Genomic DNA, 20,976 nt, shown 5'->3' with positions numbered 1-20,976 from the left:
CATATAATCCATGATTTGAGCCTTGAATGCCTGCTGAGCCTCAAAGCCATAGAGTTGTGTTTTCTGCCTGGACCAGGACTGGGATGTCATCCCACTCTGATGGAGGACACTGTTTAGATAAATCCATGGAGCAGAACTTTATATCCAGGTGACTCAGGATAGCCCTGGAAATGTCAGAGGACTGGTTTGTGTTGTTGTGATGTCCAAAAATCACAGAAATGGGACATTTCCAAGGGGTGTGATGTTTAGTTTAGATCATCCAGACCTCTGAGTCCTAAAAACAGGGACCTGGGGGAAGGAAACCCTTCTGGGAAGCAAAGAAATGGTGAAAATCCTTTGGGGATGCTGCTGGTAGGGCGATAGGGGAATAAGCAACGTATCGATGCAACCCTGTGGCAAGAGGAGCGTGTTAAACATAAAGGGAGTTCTAAAGAATTATTTAACAGAACCATTCTCTCCTGTAAGGTTTTCTAGAGGATGTGTTTATACATCAGGAGGGCAAAGCCTGTGTCCCTGCAGGTCTGAGTCTCTGGGCTGGAGCAATAATTTGCCATCAGATTGGGGCTACTTAAAAGCCCCTTCCTCCGCAGTGTCTGCTCTGAGCAGCGCTTCATCTTCCAAAAGTTTACTGGAGTGAAGAGCTTTGGAGTAGATTTAAATCTTTCTGGGGCATGCCTATCTCCTAAACTGTTTTCAGGACCTCCTGAGTTGATTTCTTGTAGGTATTTGCGTGCAGACGATGTTTTAATCAACCCATTTAGGTAAAAATCTGCAGTGAATATCCCTGTTTTGTTACCCAGTGATGCCAGGCACCCTTCTGCTGCCTGTGTTAAATCTCCAGGTGCGCTGTGCTTTTTTCCCTTCAGGGGCTGTGTTTTTCCTCCCACAGGAGGAGGAGGATGAGCTGAGGAAGGTGAGGGGCAGCAGATGCAGGCAGAGGGGAGCTGCCCTCCCTGTGGGTACCAGCTGCACTGTGGGGCATTGCCCACTCTTTGCTCTTCTCCTGGTGTTTTTGGGAGCTGTGTTGGGAAGATATTTTGATGCCTGTGATGGGTGGAACCGGGGGGAGCAGGATCACAGCTGGTGCCTGTGGAGCTGGGTCTGTCCTTGCAGAGCCCTTCCCTGCAGCCCTGGCACTGAGCAGGAGAAGGGATGAGCTGGGGAGGGATAGGGCTGTGCTGTGCCTTGGGAAGGGAGGATTATCCCCCTCAGGCTCTGCTGGGGATGATGTGAGGCTGCAAAGCTGTGTCTAAAAAGACTCCCTTAGTTGATCTTGACTTCAAGAAAAAACTCCCTGGGACTCCCGGTGCGGATATTCCCCATTTAATGACTTACAAAAGGTCTTTTTGCTCCTCTTGAATTTTGTCTTTGATGTTTTCCTTTGCCTTTATCCATGCTTTTTAGGGAAGGGTCTGTGTTTGGGCTTGCCACAGGCAGCATCAGGCACCATTTACCAGGCACTTTCCTTACCAGGCATCCCTTACTGATCGTACACTTCCTTGAATTACAGTGATCAGTTTGGAAACCCTGACTCCTGTGATTTTTTTTTTTTTTTTTTTGTTCACACCTCTGTAGGTGTAGGCATGGAGAAAAACAAGTCAAATCTCCAGCTCTTGTCCTGTCAGTCAGTTGTGATTGCCCAGACCAGCAGCACAGGGGTATATTCCAATCTCTGTGCCAGCAGGAGCTTTGCTTTCACCAGCCTTTTCCAGCTGAATTAGGTGGAGCTGTGGGAAGGAATCAGCTGCTGAAGGTGTAGATAGAAATGAGAAGCGGCTACTTGAGCCAGAATAGCTTTTTGCTTGCTGCTGTCCATTAATTCTTGCTGACGTGGGTGGTTTTAAATGATTTGCAGAGAATGTCTCCACCAAGAGCCTATGCTGCTTGGTTCTTCTTGAGAACTCCCAGAATCTCTTGTTATAAGAGAGGCTCTGTTGGAGAAAAACTGTAATATTGACATAATTGAAGCTGATCATCTTGTCTGTGATCAGATTTGCTGCCTGTCAAGCTCCTGTCCCGTTCTCCTGTGATGCAGTTGTGTTACCAAAGGAGTTGGAGGCTTCCTCATCCTCCTCTAGTTGAGCTCTTGCTGCACACTCAGATTTTTAAACTCCATTTCAGCTAATGCTCCGCATAATTAAAAAATTCTTTCTCTCCTACAGGTTTTCCCAGAGGTATTATTTCCTCTGTGTGCGATTATTCTCTTAAGTCTGGGTTTCTGCTGACTTTGGGTGGAGAAGGGGAGCAGCACCATTTGGTTATTGGGTATTTAAAGCACATAAATTGTGACTCTCCCCTTGCTCTAAATTGCAGGAACCTGAATGCAGTTTCCAGATCCCTTGTGCAGGAGTCCCTTGTCCTGGGATGTTAATTCATATTGGGGTGGAGAAAGCAAAGAGTAAGAATTTATTAAGAGTTTAATATTGAACACCGGGACTGGGGTGCTTTGGATGGGGAAGCTGCATCATCTTCCACCAGCTTGAAGCCTTGGATGAGACCAGAAATTTGTCCAAGCTGGAATTATCCCTGGATCAGTTTGAGGGGGTGCAACTTACCTGTAACATTCCTTATTTTGCAATCAGTGAACTCCTGGAGTCAGCTGGAAGTGGCCAAAACCTTGCTGCAAAGCTGAAGTCCTGCATGTCTTCTGGGAAGTGGATTTCTTTCCAGTCACCCATCCCATTTCTGCCCAGTTATCTGACTGGGCAGTTCGGTATGATGCAATAATGGCTGAGTCTTCATGGGAGGAATGAGCAAAGTCTAAAGGCTTTTTCAGCACAAACAAGTGATTTTTGTGGTAACTTCTCACTCGCAGACTGACGTGTTTTGCTTTATCAGCCTTGAGGCAGGACATTGCTTGTGCAAGGAATCTGAAAAATGTCCTCAGAGCTCCAGCAAAAAATGGTGGAAATTGTTGAAGAAGCTCTGGCTGCCCCATCCCTGGAAGTGTCCAAGGCCAGGTTGGATGGGGTTGGAGGAACCTGGTCTGGTGGAAGGTGTTGGAATATGGGATTGGAACTGGATGGTCTTTAAGGACCCTTTTGGCCCAAACCATTCTGTGAAACTGGGGTATTGGAGCACACCCTGAGCAAAGGATAATGAAGATGAATTATGTTTTCTGATCAGAACTTTTGGGCTAATTAAATTTTCCGGATGTATGAGCTGCCCATGTTCAGAGGCAACCCAAGAGCTGCCAATATAAAAGGGCTTGTAAATAAAAAGGTTCTTCCCCAGTACCTCTTTCAAACTGGTGTTGTCTCAAAATGAACTCCAATTAACTATCAAGGCACTAATTTTTTAGAGGTTTAAGCCAAAAAAAGCCATAAGTGCCAAAGGCTGTGGCAGTACTTGTAGAAAGCTTTTGCAGAGCTGTGCTTCACTTCAGTATAAGGCTTGTGCTGCAGAGGGATGTTTGTTTGGAAGATGCCAGCACCAGAACATTGCAATTGAGTTACCCAAGTATCCCAAGAATGTGTTTTTATTCATAATCCTCCAGTATTGCAGGGCTCAAGGGAACTTATTGCTAACTTTAAAACGAGAGTCAAAATGGGTTATTAGTGGGAGACGCAGTGCGCACAGGAATTTAATAATGGAGGATGGCATGGCAGGGGTTTGTTGTTAAATGTAAAAATGATAAGAATGTAAGAAATCAGGAAATATACCCACTTCTTATCTGGTGCTTCCCGTGGCAGATCAGCTGTTCTATCCCAGTCCTAAAGCCAAGCACCTTAAACAACAGCAACCCTGATTCTTCTACCACTTAAAAATGTCATACCCAGGTCTGGTGGAAGGTGTCCCTGCCCATGGCAGAATGTTGTATGGTCTTTTAGCTCCCAGCTCCAACCATTCTGTGATTCTCTGATATTCCTCTGCCCTGCTGGCTCTTGGGGTCACTGCTGTTGTCTCAGCTCAAAGGTAGTGGCTTAGCCAGGAAATCTTCAGCTGTATTCTTGAGTCTAGAAAAAGCAGCTTTGTTTTCTCTTTTGCAGTACTTCAGCTCATCACCTCTGAATTCAGCACTCGGAAAGCTCAGAAATTTTCATTTTGAGAAAGGAAAGAAGTGGTAACACTGTGTGCCTCTCCAATTTAGTCTCATCTAACAGGCATCTCTGCGGGGAATAAGGTTGGGGTGGCAGTAGGAAGTTATTTTCTGAAGTAAATTAATGTTTAGAAAAGAAGAGCACAATTTAAATTGTCAAAAGAAAGCTGCAACATGTGCTTTTGGGCAGCCAGTGGAAGGTCGCGCCTTGTTCTGCCTTTGGATAGGGAGAGCAGTTGGAAAGTCTGGTTGTCCTTGGAGGTGATGGGTGAGAAGAGTCTGAAGAGAGGCAGGACCTCTCTGGGAGATACCAGAGGCACAGGAATGAGTTGTTGTGCTGTGCATCTTTGCTCCTTGGGGTAGTGCTTTCCAGCTTTTTCTCTAGAAGTGTTTGTCTTGCTGAAATGTCTTTGCTTGGATTTTTTTCTTTAATTGTTGGAGCCTTAGAAAGAAAACCTGAGTGAGAGAAGTGGCAGCATGGGATTGGTGGATCTGAGGGTGTGGAGAGGGGGAACCCCTGAGCCCCTGCACTTTGCAGGCTGGAGGAAGATTTATCCTTCATGGAAACACTTCTGTAATTTCAGGCGGACACTGGAGCATTACCATGTTGATACCTAATGAATCTGGAGACTTGTACTCCTGCCCAGGCTTCCCTAAGCCCAGCAGTTGCATCGATCACTGCGGTGTTCCATAACTGGCCCTTGGTTGAACTCTTTTTAATTTCAGGAGTGGAGGTGAGGTGAGGAGAGGAAATGCAAGGTTGGTGTGTACGTCAGGCAGTGGCTGCTGGAGCAGGGTGGGCTCAGCCTTGCTGTCAGCTCTGCACAGCCCGAACCCAGCGCAGCAAAACCCAGCCAAGGAGCCGAGACCTTGGATGTGAAATCCCATCAGTGCCGGCAGAGGGGAGCAGGTGGAGCTGCTGATGTGTTTGTCGTGCTGGCTGCTCCTGAGCCTGCACTTCAGCACCAGCCAGCTGGCCTTGTCCTTAGGTAGCATCCCTCAGCATAAGGAATGCTTGCTGCTGACTGGGGAATACGGGGAGAAAGAGACTGGGGTGTAAGGAGGAAGGAGATTAATTGGGCTCTCCCCGAGATCTGTCTGGTTTGTTCTGCTCGGTTCAAAACTTGGGCTTGTTCAAGCTGGAGAACAGATGTCCTCTGTTAGAAGACACTTTAGTTTCAAGACGTTTCTTCCTAATTTATCCAAAGCTGGGACAGAAGGTTCTAGAGTGAACTTATTGTGATATTTTAGTGCTTAAAGGGGGCCTTTAGGTGCTTAAAGGTGGGGATAGACTTTTTCGAAAAGCTTCTTGGGATAAAACAAGAGGTGATGGTTTAAAACGAAAAGAGGTTTAGATGAGACATAAGGAATAATTTCTTTGCAATGATGGTGGTGAAATACTGGACCATGATGCCCAGAGATTTGGTGGAAATTTCCCATCCCAGGAAATGTTCAAGATCAGGCTGGATGGTGTGCTGAACAGCCTGATCTAGTTACAGATATCCCTTCCCATGGCAGGGAAGGTGGAGTAGACATTTAGAAATCCCTTCCAACCCAAACTTTTGTATGAAAAAGTCAGGTGAATGTTGAATTCTGTAGTGCATCAGAGGTGCAGATGCTGTAGCCCCCAATTTACCTTTCCCACCTCCACTTGTGCTAATCCCTAACCTTTCAGCTGCTCCCATGGCTCCCTGCCTGTGTCTGTGCTTGTATAAACACCCATCACCTTTTACCTCCTGGGCACAGCACACACAGGTTCCTGATGTTAATGTGCCCCTTCCGTGGGGGATGTAACAGCTTTTCCAAAGGCGCCAACAAGGCTGTTTGGAAGTCTGCATTGGGTTGGTGCTGTGGGACAGCATTATGTTGGGAGAAGACAAATTACCAGGGCTGGGTTTTTGCCAGGACATAGTAGGGTGAACGCCTGACTTTTTTTCTTTTTTTTTTTCCTCTCCCCCAAACGTGCCATTGCATCTTTAATTACAAGGTTAAGACCTCTCTTTTATGACTCATCTGAAAAAACCAGCACCTCCACCATAATTACCCGAGCATGTTGCCGGGGGGACTGTGGCTCATTAGTGACTCAGAGGACACAGTGGCACCTAATGAAATGGCACTGCCTGCTGTAACACCCCAGCCTTGCCCTTTTCATGCCTGGTCCAAGCAGGGACCAAACCAGTCTCCAGTAAAGGTGTGATGCCAACCCGGACGATGCTGCAGCTGGAAGGAATTTCTGAGGAAGAAACCAACCAATTCCTGATCATTAGACAGCATCAACCCGCAGAAATAGCTGTGTTCAGTTGAAGGAAAAGCAGAGGGTCTCATTTTGCCCAGTGAAGGATGAACATGTTGCTTCAGGCTCCCTCAGAAGCCATAACAGGAGTGAGAAATGGATAAACCATCCTTCTGGGAATGTGGGTTCCTTGGGTAATCTGCCCGCCGAGGCGTATTTTGTTTGTTTCCCTGAAATACGTAAATGCAATCATTGCACAATAAGAGCCTCTTTAAAAACTTTCCTTTGATCATTAACATGCTAATCAGTCTGGATGGATCTTCTCCTTCCCTTCCAGGTGGAGGGAAACAATTGACTCGTGTAATGGGTGCCCCTTGGCCACAGTTCGGTGCCGTTTGTTCCTCCAGCCCATTGTTCTGGGATGAACTTTGGAACATTGTGTTTCTCCCTTGGACCAGACACTGGAATTGCCCTCTGGTTTATGTGCTGGCTCTTTTTTTTTTTTTTTTTTCCCATGGCCATCAGGGTATCCCTTCAGGAACCTGTCGGAACTGGAAGGTCTGAGTGGTGACAAGTGACAGGGCTGGGAGGTGGCAAGTGACTTTGCATCCGTCATGTGCACAAGGGCTCCCGGGGGACCAGCAGGAATTGTGAGGCCTGAAAACGTGGCACACTGTACAAGGGAATAAAGGGCCTGCCACCCGGGAGCCAGAAGTTATGGGGCAGAGAAAGGGTCTTTGGGAAACAGTGTCATACCTCAAAGGAAAAGCAGGAAGCCTAATCTGTAGAACAATAAGGCAGGCGAAACCTCTTTCCTTGTTGGCCCAAATTCATCCCAGGCTTGCGTAGGTAATGTTTGATTAGCCTAATGAGGTGGGGAGAGACAGAGCAAACCTATTCCTCTTTCTGATTGCATTTTGGCTGAGAAGAAGTGTGTGAAGAAGCAGCATCAAGCCCCATTTTTCCAAGGAGCTGCTTGGGTGACTCTTGCTCAGGGCTTGAAATCAAGAGCTCTGTCATTCATGTAAAATGGGCCATGCACCTGTCCAGGGGAGCTGCTGCCTGTGCCCATGCAGGCTGAGCTGTCACATTTTGTCAGCCTTCAGCCGGGCTGGGTTTGGGCACCAGGCTTTGATCACACCTGAGAGCAGGTGCTCCTGTGCTCTGTTATCACGCCAAGAAATGTTCAGTAGCCGCTTTGCCAGCAGTGAATACTGACTCAGTAACAACACCCCTGTTCCCTGGTGAATGCTGGGGATACATCCCTGCTGCTGCTGGGTTTGTGGACTTGCTCTTGCTCAGCATCATTTCCCATTTGTGGCTTCCTCACCAGACCCTGTTGGTGCAGATGGTGTTGGCTGCAGGACCCCAGCTCAGGAAGTGGGCCAAGGAAGGCTGGAGGGTTCTGGGGCTTATCTTCAAGTGCCAAGCACTGTTTGGGGGATATCCTAATGATTAGGAGCAGCAGGATGGGAAGTGAATTCCCATTTTCATCGAAATTGAGTTGTTTTTTCTAAATTAAACTGGTTCTTTTTATCTGAGCACAAGGTACAACCTGGGCTTCATTATGGCTCGTAATTTTATAAAAACCTTTCAGATGTTTAGTTTGTATTTTTGCTGACATACTTTTTCAGGTTTGGTAAATCCCTGAAATGATCAGACTCGTCCTGATCTTTAGCCTTGCTCTTTTGTGGTCCCAGCCCAGGATGTCTGAGACCTTTTTTCAAGTACTGCCTGTGGCTATAAAGGAAAGTTCTGGTAAATACTATAACATCAATAAGCAAAAAGTTACATTTACCAGATTCAGGAAAATAGGATGCCTACAGTGTTTTGGGACTGGCTTTGTGCTGTAAAGTGAAGACATTCAGCATCTTGATGATTCTCATGTTTCATTTTTTTTCTGTCTTCTCCAGAGTCTCCACCAGCAGCGATGTCAAGAAATGGATACTTCTTTGAAGAGAGTGGCAAGTATTATTTGACTTTTTTGCATACACACCTTATTGGAGGGAGAGCTGCACTGCAGGGGTAGCTGCAAACCTGGCATGGGTGATACAGAATCCATTTAGCTGAAGTGTGAGGTGAAAACAGTCTGGTGTGGTGGTTGTGTAATCTTGTACTGGGAGCAGGCTCCGTGTTTTTAAATCCTGTAGATGTTTGAGATAGGCAGTAAATAATCAACTCCACATTGTCATCAGTGACTGTTCTGGGTGGCTCCTTGTTTTTCAAGTTCTTTTGTGATGTTTTCCTGTCCTACAGTCTGGCAGGTGTATTTGCTTGTCTTTTTCTGGAGTGGGGATCATGCGTGGGTGTTGGATCCCTTTGGAGACATCCTGCCAAAGAGCATCAAGCAAAAGTTGGAGGGCTTTGGCAGAGACATCTTTTACTGCAGAGATTTTTTTTTCTTTCTTTGAAGCAAGATTAAATGGTGGCATTTGAAAACTTGGATCATCTGCCTCAACTTGGATCATCTGCCTCAAAGATGACTGAGATCTTGGAGATACTGTACTGATAAAGGAACGGTTGAAGTGCAGTGAAGTCCCATCTTCTCTGCTGATTCGGAGAAAGAATCATGGCATAATTTTGGTTGGAAAAGACCTTAAAGATAATCTTGTTTCAATCCCCTGCCCTGTCTTTTCCCCCAAAACAGCATGTATTTAGTGTGTAAGGGAGAGATCTTCTGGACAGTTCCAGCCTCTTCAGGAAGTAGTCCTTGAGGGCTTGGGGCTTCCTGCCCTTGGAAGTGCTGGAATTATTCAGGGCTTCCAAATGGTGAGAGGAAAAGACTAAAATTCTCTGGTTATTCAGGCTTTTAGATGCCTGTAGCTGTCACAAGGCTCATCTTTCTTGTTCCAGGGGGCCAAGCCTTAGGTTGACATCTGGAAGGGGAAGTTGAATGTCTGCCAGATGTCAGCTGATCCAGCACCACTGGTGACAGCACTTCCTTTGGCACTGGCTCTCCCCTTCTCATACAGAGAACACATTTTGGCCAGTCAAAGGACAAAACTGGAAGCCAGTCCTCTCATCTCTAGCCAGAGGTGTTCTCTGGAGGCTGGGTTGAGTTGCAGAAGGGCAGAAAATAATGCCTGACCTCGGGGAGGTTTTCTGAGGGCATACGGGGCATGAGGCTGGGGTAGCCCTGCTCCTTCCCACCCTGCTGGTGGGCTCTTGGGAAGTGGCTGGTGCTTTCCTGAGGACTGGGAATGTGAGAGGGTGACCCAGGTTGGGACCTGGGGAGGTGACTGAGCCCCCAGCATCTGCCTGAGAGCAGTGTAAGGGCTTGGGGAGAAACGCTGCTGGTTTTGGAGGCAGGACAGGCCCCTACTTCTTCCCAAACCCTGCTGCCACAGGAACACAAGCCCAGCTGTCTGTCCTGGCATCTTAGGTGATTCTACATGTCCCCTTCCAGGACTCAGTCTTGCCTTCTTCAAACTGTCCCCACAAACAACAACAACAAAAAAAACCCAAAAGCAGATCTCTGAATGTTTTTTTTTTTTGTAGTTGTGGCATCCTTGGTGTGAATCTCTGAGAGAGGCTTCTTCTTTTGTCGACTTGGTGCCGTGGCAGTGGGCATTTCTGCCCTATATTTGTGTTATTACTCATCTTCCTCCTTTGCCTTAAGGAGACAGCACCTTGGAGCTGCCTCTGAGGGCTTCGAGAAGCTCTGTGGTGCTTTCCTCTTGTGCCTCTGTGGTTTGGGGAAGGGAGGGGACGTTGCTCACGAGTTCCTCCTCGCCCCGCACGCAGTGCTGAGCGTCGTGTTAGCTGTGATTGGAAATACAGTGGATTTCTTGGCTGTTTCACTCTCAGAGCTGCTGTCACTCTTACTCCTCATTACAAACTGACCTTTTGGGAGAGTTCAGCTGCTGTGGGGTGATGAGTCACCTTCTGCTGCTTGACTGAGCCGAGGCCTTGGCGCGTATGGACAGCACATCCCGGAGTGTGCCGGGTGTGAGTGTTCCCACCCTGCTGCGCTGCTTTGGTGATCTCTCTGCGGGAGTTTTGTGCTCTCAGATTCTCAAAGCCTTCACCCCAAAACGTCATCGTGGCTGGAGGAAACCACAGATAAAGATATTACCTTTTCTCAGGGTTTCAAAACAGCTTGTTTTGAAACGGAGCTACGAAATCACCGAGCTGCTTCGTGGCGCCGCTTGTGGGGATCTGCCAGGCAAGAGATGCTCTTGCCCCACCTATGAAACAATACAAATCCCCAGTCCCCTAATGCTGTGATGGGAGAGGGCAAAGAAAAAAAGAAATCTCTTTCATTCTATTTTTTGGACACTTTCCTCCCTTTTCTCAGCAGGGCAACATCTTTTGATATTCTTGTTCTGTGTAGAGTGGAGCTTTTTTCCCTTATCTCCTCCTGGGATCTTGCATATACATATGGTTTTCTGTATTCTTAGTAATTAGGATGTTTTTGTTTCTGAGCATATCTGAGGCTCTCTTCGGAGCCTGGGTCTGTCTTTTGCCAGCTAACTTTTCTTTACCCTTCTTGTGTTCTCAACAATGTTAAAATTTAAAAGTTGAAACCTCATTTTCAGTTGAAAGGACTGTAGCGAGCGTGATCTTGGCTGCAGCACCAAAGCAGAGCTTTGGAAGAACCTCCTGCATGTTTACATCCATAAAAACTTCAAGTGTCTAGTAATTTGTAGCTCTGTTAATTACTGAGGAGCTGGGGAAAGCCCTGGAAGGATTTTCTAGTGACTTATTTGGGAAGTTCAGAGGTTGTTATGGTCCCAACCCTCTCCCAACCTAACTAGCTAAAAATCTGGAAAGTTCATCAAGGAGATCAGCTTTGAGTTCAAGTTCTCCCTTTTTTCTGGAAGAACTTGGAAGCCAATTTTGGGGCTTTTAGTGCCTTGCATAAGGTAAATACTTACAGTGTAGCTGGAAAAAAAAAATCTGGTGAGGAGTTTGTTCTGTACAGGCAATATTAAGAGAAAAAAAAAAGGAAATAAAGTCATGCTTGCCCAGTTGGACGTTTCTGATTGAGGGTGGTGGCAGCAGATTTGATGGCATCTGATGGCCATGGTCTGTTTTCAACCCATGTGCACTGTCAGTTTTAACAGTTGTCTTCTGCCATCTTGCTGATGAAAATCCATGTTTTTACTCATTTTTTTGAGTCTCTGGAAGAAGCCTCTTGCACAAACAAACCTGGCAGGGCCTGGTGGTAATTGGTGTCCTCCTCCTTGTATGTTAACGTCACTTAAATCTTCTGTAAGGTTGTTTTGACAAATGAGTTTTCTTTCTGGTGAATGTAAGTGAGTAATGAGATGATTTTAGCCCCAATCCAAACCTGGGGATAATTGGAGTCTTGATAAAATGCATCTCAGCAATCAGGGCTCAAAATTAACTCATCAAGTCCCCCATTGTCTCTTGTGAGCATCCTGCACCCTCCTTGTGGAGATGGATGAGCTCTAAAGGCACTGGAATTACCTGCAAGTGATTAAATTCTGCCCAAATTGTGGTGAGGTTTTTAACTGAGCCAAGAACTTTCCCTGATAAGACACAAACCCAGAAGTTTTCTGGTTCCTCTTGCAAAATCCTAGGGAAGGAATCCCAGTGCAGTGATGGGGATATCTGAATTGTTGCATTGTTTTAAAGCTGGCTCAACAGATCCTGCAGCATAAATTTATTTTTTTTTTCTGGTCTTCCAGAGCAAATCCCTCACTGCTTGGTCTCCTCTGACTTATTAATTGGTTTTGCTGGCACAATAAATCACAGTTGTGTTGAAGGGCCCCAAGGCCCCAGTCTGGCCTGGGATGTTTGGATATATTTTATCTGCTTGTTTTTGTTTTTCAGTTTGCAGTTCAGCTTGGTATGTGTTCTGGGGGAGGGGTTTCTTTCTTTTTTCTTTTTTTTTTATTTCTTTTACATATTTGACTTTATCTATCTTGGAATTGTTTGCTTAAGTAGGAGATTAATTTAAATGTTTTTGTGAAACAAGTAATTTCATAATGTTTTTTTTTTTTCCCATGAGATGCCCAGTTTGCCAGCAGGAGATGAACTGCTGCTACCTGTGGGAGAGCACGAGGAGATGGCTCACAGGTCTCTTGCACATTTTTATTTCTGGAATTATCAGGAGGCCTGTAATAAAATAGTAACAGGAGCAGGAACACCCCTGATTTCTGAGGGTTCTGCTGCAAAACTGAAACTCCACATGCTGCTGTGTTCTGTAAAAACAAAACAAAATACCCCAACAACACTCCACTGAATTACTTGGATTATTCACAACATTTCCTAGAAATTCTGGCTGGAAAATACAATACTGGAATTAATTCAAAAGTGCCTGGGTGTTGTTTGTTTTGTTTTTTGTTTTGTTTTGTTTTGGAGGGGTGTTGTTTTTTTGTTGTTTTTTTTTTTGCAGCAGATCAGCTCTTGGAGTTCTGTTGTGAATTATCACTGAAGTGGCAGGGGAAGCTTGACGTTTTCATCTGGCTCTTCATGACAAAAGGCTGGAGTAGGGTTGGGAGGATGCAGCTGAGGTTATGGTCAGCCAGTGGTGCAGGGTCTGGGAGAGCTCTGCTCTTGGTGACTCACCTTTCTACCTCTGATTTGGATTTTTTTTTTTTTTGCTTTTCCAAGAGGAGGTTGTGGTTTAATCTGTGCTCTTGAGCTTAAGTAATGGATTGACATCATCTTATCAGGTGGTCATTGCTCCAGATAATCCATATTTTCTAGGGAGTGCTGGAGAGCCAAGAAGCATCACCCAACACTTTCCTGGCTCTTAAGGTACCTGTGGAAGGTCTGGCATTGGGGAACACTTCTCTAAATCCTTATTTACATGATCAGAAGATCTGCCTGTGCCAACCCAAATTATTTGGCTTAAACCTAGAGTGTTTTATTTGAGTTGGGACCCTATAGACCATCTCTTCCACTCCTGCCATGGGCAGGGACACCTTCCACTTGACCAGGGTGCTTCAAGCTCTGTCCAGCCTGGCATTGGACACTTCCAGGGATGAGGCAACCAGAACTTCTCTGTGAATCTTAATAAAGGACTTTTTCTAACCAAGGTATTCAATATAAGCTCTGGGTCCTCCCGGCTGATTAATTTTCAGCAGCAAACCCTCAGCAGTCCAACCATGAGGTCTGGGGACACCCCCAGCTGGCTCCTGGGCTGGCACAGTGTCCCTGTGGCTGCCAGGGCTAAATCTCCTGTGAGCCTTGCCAGGGACTCTCTCAGCTGTGAACCAGAGAAAAAGCTTAAAATCCTAGCAGGCCTCCAGCTTTATTTAATCATTGTGGCTCACAGTTTTAGTAGGGTGGGAGACAGCTTTGGGTGCAGCTGGCTGACTGCAGTTGTTCTTGTCTCTGAAATGCAATAATTTGTTAGGAAGGAAGATGTTTTTCATGGCTCTTGTCATGCAAAACAAACCCCAGACTTTGCAGTTTAACCTCAGCAGGGATATGTAAAATTTAGGTGTGTGTTTACCTAAAATATGTGGTTACATCAGTGTAATTGCTCTCATTTTATCTGAAAAAAAAAAATTATTTTGGTAAGTAGGTGATTATGCTGGAATCAGCCGGTGAGATGTGCCCACAAACTTGCTTTGGTTCATGTGGGAGTAAGGTGCTGTTTAAACTCTTTTTTTCTGGAATGCTCTGGAGATGGGAGAACTGATAACACTTGCACAAAGTTCTTCCAGGTCTCTCCTGAATCCTCCAGTTGCTGTCTCCCTGCCTGAGTTAACTGACTGGAGGTTACCTAACCTATGGAGGCAGCAGGAATCCGTGTTTTCTGTGCAGAGTGTAAAGGTCAGTTTGGAGGTGGATGCTCCATTAATAATTGAGTTCCTTTTGCACCTAAAGTTGGGGATTTGGGTGTTTTCCAAGTGGTGCAGTGAATCGGAGCCTGCAGGGAGCAAAGCAAACCCTCTGAGAGCTGAGAGCTCAGGTTAATTAAAACTTCATGCCTTTCTTGAAAATTAGTGTCTGTTCTTGGCTAGAGCAAGGTAAAAATCCACGAGGAGAAAAATTAGGTGAACATGACTTTTTTTTTTTTAACCTAATGCCAGTATTGCCACCAGGTTTTAGGCTTAAATCTCTCTTGAGTTCCTTAATACTCTATTATAGCCAGGCACTGGGTTGCTCAAAAGAAGCAGGCTGGATTTTAGGGTAATGCCTATGTCCCATTTGATGCTCCTTTACCTTTAAAAGCTATTGAATATACATTATTATCATTGATTCCTTTGACCTTCTGTACTTGACCTGTAATTCCTCTGAGAAAATGGATGCAAAAATGGTTCTTGGACTATTCCAAAACAATTTGCTCCCTTCTGTGCCTAAAAACTCACTTGAGAAATCCGAAGTGGCTTTTAACGTGACAAGCTGATAGTGTTGGATTGCCAATCATCGCTCAAAAAGCCTCTTTGAATGTAGTTTGAGGTTCCTGGCTTTCTGAGGAGAGTTTGGGTGAAGAGGAGGAGATGCAATTCCATTATTCTGGAAGCCTGGGCTTGGATGTGACAGAGGGAATAGGTACTGCTGTAGATGAGAACAGTTTTCCAGGCTTGGAGAAGAGACTGCCTTGGAAATTGAGGGTAAAAATCAGTTGCTTCCAGAAAACTGCTCTGATTTAGTGGCTTGTGCCTGCAGATGTTGGTTAAAGCTCCACAATTGGCTTTGTCACCCGAGGCACCTCGAGAGCTTGTGGAGGGTTTGTGGCTGGAATAATTCCCATCACCTGGGGTGTGAGAGGACGTTTTTAGTAATAAGCTGCTTTTCTCCCAGGAAGTTGAGCTTGATTAAGGTTTTTTTGGCTTTTCCTGGAGAAGCCTTCAGCCCTTGGGCTGGGAGTGCTGCTCCCACTTCAGCTTTTCCAGGGAATATATCTGACGTGGCTGAGGCTGAGCTTCCTGCTCACTTCAACTCTGCTGATTTTATTACCCCAGGTGCAGCTGCCAGGTGCCACCAGAGCAGCAGTGGGACACTCAATGCCACCTCTGATGGCAGCAGCTGCAGTCACTGCTGCTCTCTACAGAGCCCTGGGCACTAAAACTCAGCTCCAAAGCAAAATAGCTGCAGGGCAGGCACCTTGTCAGAGCTGTGAGAGGGCTGAGAGCAGCAGGAGCTGGGAGATGAAGTGGAGCTGAGAATGTGAGGAAAGAGAGAAGGCTGGGGATGGACTCATAGAATCCTGGAATGATTAGGGTTGGAAAGGACCTGAAAGATCATCCAGTTCCACCCTCTTGCCATGGGCAGGAACAGCTTCCATTAGATCAGGTTGCTCCAAGCCCCATCCAGCCTGATCTTGTGTGAATATTGGGATATTAGAGCACAACAGGTCTGGGATGAGCTACAGAGGAAGGGCTGATGCTTTGGAGGGGAATCGCCAGAGAAATCCTAATTCTTCTTTTTTTTTTTTTTTTTCTTCCCAACACCTACATAAAAAAAAAGAGCTTTTTTTCTAGTTTTTCTGGTTTTATTTTCATGTTGTGTAGTGTGAGCTGAGGGAAGCCCTTAAGGTAAAGGAGGATTTAAGGTGAAAGCATCTGCTGCTTCTGGCTGCAGAGGCTGAGGAGGAGGTTTTGTTCCTTCACCAATGAAGGATGCTGCTTGCTCTCCTTGGTCTCGTGCACTTCCCATATTTTTCCATTTCTTTGCCATGAGATGAGTCCTGCAGGGTGGACTTAGGGGGATTATCCTGACTGCAGTGTGTCCTTCATGGTGCAGGAGGGCTGCACTGATCTGAGCCAGCTTTAACTGCATTCCAGCTCCTCCTCAGCCAAACCTCTCTCTCCTCACTCTCCTCTCTCTCCTCTTTCTCCTCTCCTCTCTTAGACCATATTTTGGGCTGGATTGGCCCTTTCTGTGCTCAGAGCTCTGACTGGCCCTGTCACATGGCTCGTGGCACTTCAGCAAACACTGCGCTCATCTGAAGGTGCCAACTTGCAGTGATAAAGATGGGGGAACACCAGTTTGGAGATCTTAAACTCTCCCCCAGGAAATCTGATGCTAGTAAAAAGTGCCAAAAACTGCCCTCTATCTCTGAAACAACTGCTTCTGACAAAGCCTGTGAAGTGTTACTGGCTTCCATATGGAAACTTGATTGGTATCTGCACAAATTCTGCAACAGCCATATCAGATCCTGCTCTGAACTTCTGCAAAACACCATCAAACTTCCAGAGGAGCTGAACAGCTTCTGCTGTCGCTTGTGGCATCTGCTGCCCTTCAAGCAGCGGGGGTGGCACTCGCTGAACATCAGGGAATGGGGAGGGAAGCAGCTGCCAGGGCTGGAGGCAGGGCTGGAGCTCAGAGGGAAGGTACATCTGCCACCACAGAGCCTGTGTCACCTCGAGGTCACCCTGCATTTGACAGGCATGGATTGCTCATGGTTTCAAACTCCTGGCAGCTGAAATAGGCTGAAGGGTTCCAAACAGGAGTGGTCAGAGTCCTGGAGGTGGTTCAGTGACAAAGCAGACACCTGTCTGGGATGCGGTTCCTGTCCAGCCCAGGTTGGGGATTATTTGCAAGCCGAGTGTTTTGTCCGTGCCTTGCCCAAGGGACACGAGGCTCGGCTGCCTTTTGTTCTGCTCTTTCCTCCCCTAAAGAGGGAGGAACAGAGGATGCTTCCCTTGCCAGAGTCCTCGCTGACCTCTGCCCAACCCTCTGATCCTACTCCACCCTTGCCCTTCTTCCAGCTCCTGGGCTGCTTCTCTCCTGTCTCCAGCCCTGTCTGTTTTCAGAGGCCACCACTGCCACCCTCTTATGAAACCAGTTTCAGGGACTGGGGAGGGGAATAAATCATTGTTCCTGCTTGGCTTTTCCCTATTTACCCATCTAATTCCATTAGGACGGGGAGAAAAAGCTCAGTCATATTCTCAGAGCTGAGTGCTCAAACCACCCTTATGTGTCTCCCATCTGACCCAGTGAGTGGGAAGGTTGGAGATGAAGCTCAAAACTTCCCTGAGGCTGCAATTCTGGATGAGGTTGAAGAGGAAAAAGCCTTCCCCAGGGTGATTTTTTTTCTTTGCAGGGCTGTTCAAACTCTCCTGGCACTGAGGGGAGTGTCAGCACTGTGGGTGCTCAGCTTTGAGGAGAGATTATGGTGTCCAAATGCATTTTGGAGGAACCAAACCCCAACTTTGGGACTTACTTTGGGATTGAGATACTTGTGAGGGACTTTGTAGTACTTCTGATGGCAGCAGGCACCTTGTCTGGCTGTTGCCCATCCCTCCGGGACATCCCTGCCACATCTGCCAGCAGAGATTCCATAGCTGGCGGTGCCCTCAGCGTTCAGGTGTTTCCTGTACTTTCCTCACCTCACTTTTTTCTTTCTGGACAAGTTTCCATCGTGCAGGGATGCAAACACCCTGAGCTCTGCCAGCAGCAGAGGGTGATACCCTCGGTGTGCTCTGCTGGATGGGGACAGCAGCACCCTGGATGCTTTTTGAAGCCTTCAGAGCCCTTCTGGCAAGGCTTATTCACATTTATTCCTGTCAAGCTGTAAGGTGAAGGAGGCAGAGATCAGGCGGGGGGTTAATCTGAGGGGCTTTATCAGGTTTCCCACTCCTTTGATAAGCAGTTTAGGAGTCATCTGGAGGCTTGAAGCTCCTGCAGCTCCTTTGCGCCCTCTGAGCCCTCTGGGGGGATGCTGAGCTCCATCAGCTCGTGGCAGGAAATGCTGCAGCCCCTGTCCTGTGTCACCGAGTTCCTGTTTGTGGCCTCACTCCTCTGGGTTTGTGTTTTGTGGTGGAGAACTGTTGGCTCGATCCCTTAGAGGCAGCATGTGCTGCTTTCAGCTGCTGCCTCCACATTTGCTTATATGAGGCTTTAAAAAAAGCCATCAATATTTTAGTTTCAATTCAAGCCTCTGCCTTGAAACTCCCCCTTTTCATTTCACTGTAGTGCCTAGAGCCAGCTAATGAAATATCTCCCTCCTACTTCAAATTAGGCATAAAAGACTTGTTAGAAGATGAGGAGAAGCTACTGAATAATCCTGGTAATGTAAAAATCGACATTCTATAATGTCCCTAATTCTCCTAATTAAACATGATACATGAGTGTGCTACAAGAGTCCTCCAGCTGCTCCATAATGAGATGTTGCAGGGACCACTTTGCTGTTGGATGAGGCTGGGTTAAACTCTAATTAAAGCCTTGCAAAAGGCTAAGGAGTTGTCTGGTGTAATTAAGAAACTTGTCTCGCATTCTCAGTGCTGCCACCCCCAGCGACCTGCTCCTCTGCCCCGTGGGGAACTGTGGGTCTCTCTGTCCATATCAGGTGTCTCCTTGGAAACTTCTTCTTTTTTTTTTTTTTTTTGGTAATTTTTCCACCTGCAGTTTCAAATTGCCGCGTCGCAAAAGCAGCGGCGCGGCCTTGGCCTTGGCTCGGCGGAGGTGTTGGGTTCGGGGTGGGCTGGGGCGCAACTCTTGCTTTTTTGGTGGCGTTCTTATGCAGCCTTTTCATCCTGCGGTGGTTTTTACCTGAAGGGGAGCAAGGTTTTGGGGGCTGGGCCTTGCTGCCCACACCACTGGCATGAGGGAAGAGCCCTTGAGGCCACCCCAAAACACGCTGGGGGCCGTTCCTTGAACGCCCCGGGCCTCACGGGGCCTCAGAGCGGCCCCTCACGAGGCTCTGGCGGCGGCAGAGGCCTCGCCAGCCATGGACTCGGACTCGGGATCCACGGACACTGCCTCCCTGCCGGCGGCGGGCAAGGAGAGCTTGCAGCCCTCTCATGACACCCCCATCTCGTTGTCAGGGTACCTCAAGTGCGACACGGACGATGCGAAGGAGGAAGGGACGAGCGAGGAGCTCTTCGACGGCGTCAACTCCACCATTGTGTCCGGGGACAGCATCCGCTTCTTCGTCAACGTCAACCTCGAGGGCCCTCCCAGCGCCACCGGTGAGTGGCCCCCAAAAAACAGGGATGGGGGGGGGAGTTGTTCCTGGTGGTGGAATTTTGTGGGATCACAGTGGGTTGGGTTGGGAGGGACCTTAAATGTAATTTCTTTTAGGGTAGGGACACTTTCCACTAGGCCAGGTTGCTCCGGGCCTTGTCCAACCCATCCTTGAACCTTTGCTTCAGGCACAGTGTTTTAGTATCCTCAGTACTGCCTGTCAGAAATGGTGAGGAAGAAAAATAGCCAAGCCCTTCACCAAAATCTTGTGTCATTTTGTTTCATTTCATATGCGATTTTGAACTTTTTTTCTTCTGCACAAAATTGAACAAAATCCCCATTTTTTGCTTAATTTCCCATAAAAACCAGTGGTGATGCTTAATGAATCCTTTGAAAAGTTAAACTGGAAGAGGTAGGGAATACAGATCTAAACTGAGATCCCACATAGTGCCAAGCCAGGTCTGAGGAACAGAGGAGAAGACAGAAATAAAGTCATGCAGCTAAACAGGTGGGGTTTTTTTGTGGTTGGCTGTTGTAGATGCCAGCAAACCCAGTGGGAAGGAATGATGATGTCTAACTCCAGTTCAGAAGGCAGAATGATTTCTTTATTATAATTATGCTATACTACATTAACGTACTGTATAAAAGAGGATACTAAAAACTACATGCTACTTTCTCTAACTATCATATCTAACTAACTCACAACTTGTGACCCTCTCTCGCTCAAGTCCAGACACAGGTGGATTGGATTGGCCATCAGGCCCAAACAATCCACCGTGATCCAACCAAGCGTTCACTCCAGGTAAACAATTCTCCAAGCACATTCCACATGAGAAAAACAAGGAGCAGAAATAGAAATTGTTTTCTCTTTCATTTCTCTCTGTGCACCTTTATGAAAAATCCTGAGAGAGAGAGAGAAATGTGCTTGCCACAGTTGGTGGCTGTGGCAATCTCGCTTAGATGTAGCAACCATTATATTTTCCTAGAAAATGTTTTCAGTTTTAGTAAGATAAGTAGTTCTGAAGCTAGACAAAACTTAACCCTCTTTATTCCCTGCAAGTGTCCAAGGCCAGGTTGGACGGGGCTTGGAGCAACCTGGTCTGGTGGAAGGTGTGCCTGTCCATGGAAGGGGGGTGGACTGGATTATCTTTAAGGTCCTTTCCCACCCATTTTGTGAAAGTTGGGTTTTGTGGGATGTGCCTGGGAAAACGCAGCTCTTGGACACAGAGCAGCCTGGATTTGTCCCAGCAACTGGAGCCTGCCTCTGTGGGCTATTTTAGAGGTTAAATGCACAGGCTCTGGATTATTCTTGATGTCACAATGTCAGAGAGCCCTTCAAGTTTGTTAAAAGTTATTTTTGGGTTACATGCAAATCCCAGTTGATCTGCAGCGAGCAGTTCCTGGGAATGGTGATGCAGATTAGGCACGGCCTGGACCCCTGTTTGACTGTCTTGGAGTCTGCTTTTTGACTCTTGAGCGATGACTTGAACTTAGGAATAATATCCAGCAATTTCCAAGCCTGCAATTTTACAAATGCCATCTTAATTGAAAGATTTAAGGGAGCTGTGCTCTGCTATGACAAGTCAGGACTTAATGCCGTGGGGTGCATTGTTTGGGGATGAGGAATGCAAGTGCTGTGGATTCTTCTGCATCTGAAGAAGCTCACTTTCCTTGTGTGTCCTCCTGGGCTTTTTTTGTTTTCTCTTCCATCCAAAACAGGACAAAAAAAGGCTTCCTTATTTCCCTGAAGCATTGCTGTTTGTACTGGTGCTATTAGTTGTATTCCCTTTTTTTATTTTTAGCTGAGATTATTAGAATGTTTAAGGAAAAATGGATTTCTGGTGTGCTGGGGTCCTGTTTCAAGTGGAAG

General features: G+C 46.7%; 2 protein-coding genes across 9 annotated transcripts in view; both read left to right on the top strand.

Moving 5' to 3' along the window:
• The window catches only part of DDRGK1 (DDRGK domain containing 1), a 224,203-nt gene that overhangs the window by 2,626 nt on the left and 200,601 nt on the right, over positions 1-20,976 (top strand). The window lies entirely within an intron of this gene.
• SLC4A11 (solute carrier family 4 member 11) overlaps positions 1-20,976 on the top strand; it is a 136,549-nt gene that overhangs the window by 50,142 nt on the left and 65,431 nt on the right. For all 8 annotated transcript variants that reach the window (XM_068189040.1, XM_068189043.1, XM_068189041.1 and 5 more), the window contains exons 2-3: positions 8,186-8,236; positions 18,968-19,111. In XM_068189040.1, coding sequence (XP_068045141.1) covers positions 8,186-8,236; positions 18,968-19,111 — 195 coding nt within the window. The remainder of the gene's footprint in view (positions 1-8,185; positions 8,237-18,967; positions 19,112-20,976) is intronic.

This window comes from Anomalospiza imberbis, chromosome 4 (genome assembly GCF_031753505.1).
Source record: "Anomalospiza imberbis isolate Cuckoo-Finch-1a 21T00152 chromosome 4, ASM3175350v1, whole genome shotgun sequence".
Classification (NCBI taxonomy): domain Eukaryota; kingdom Metazoa; phylum Chordata; class Aves; order Passeriformes; family Viduidae; genus Anomalospiza; species Anomalospiza imberbis.
Note: the sequence above shows the minus strand (reverse complement) of the source record. Positions and strands in the feature narration are given on the sequence as shown.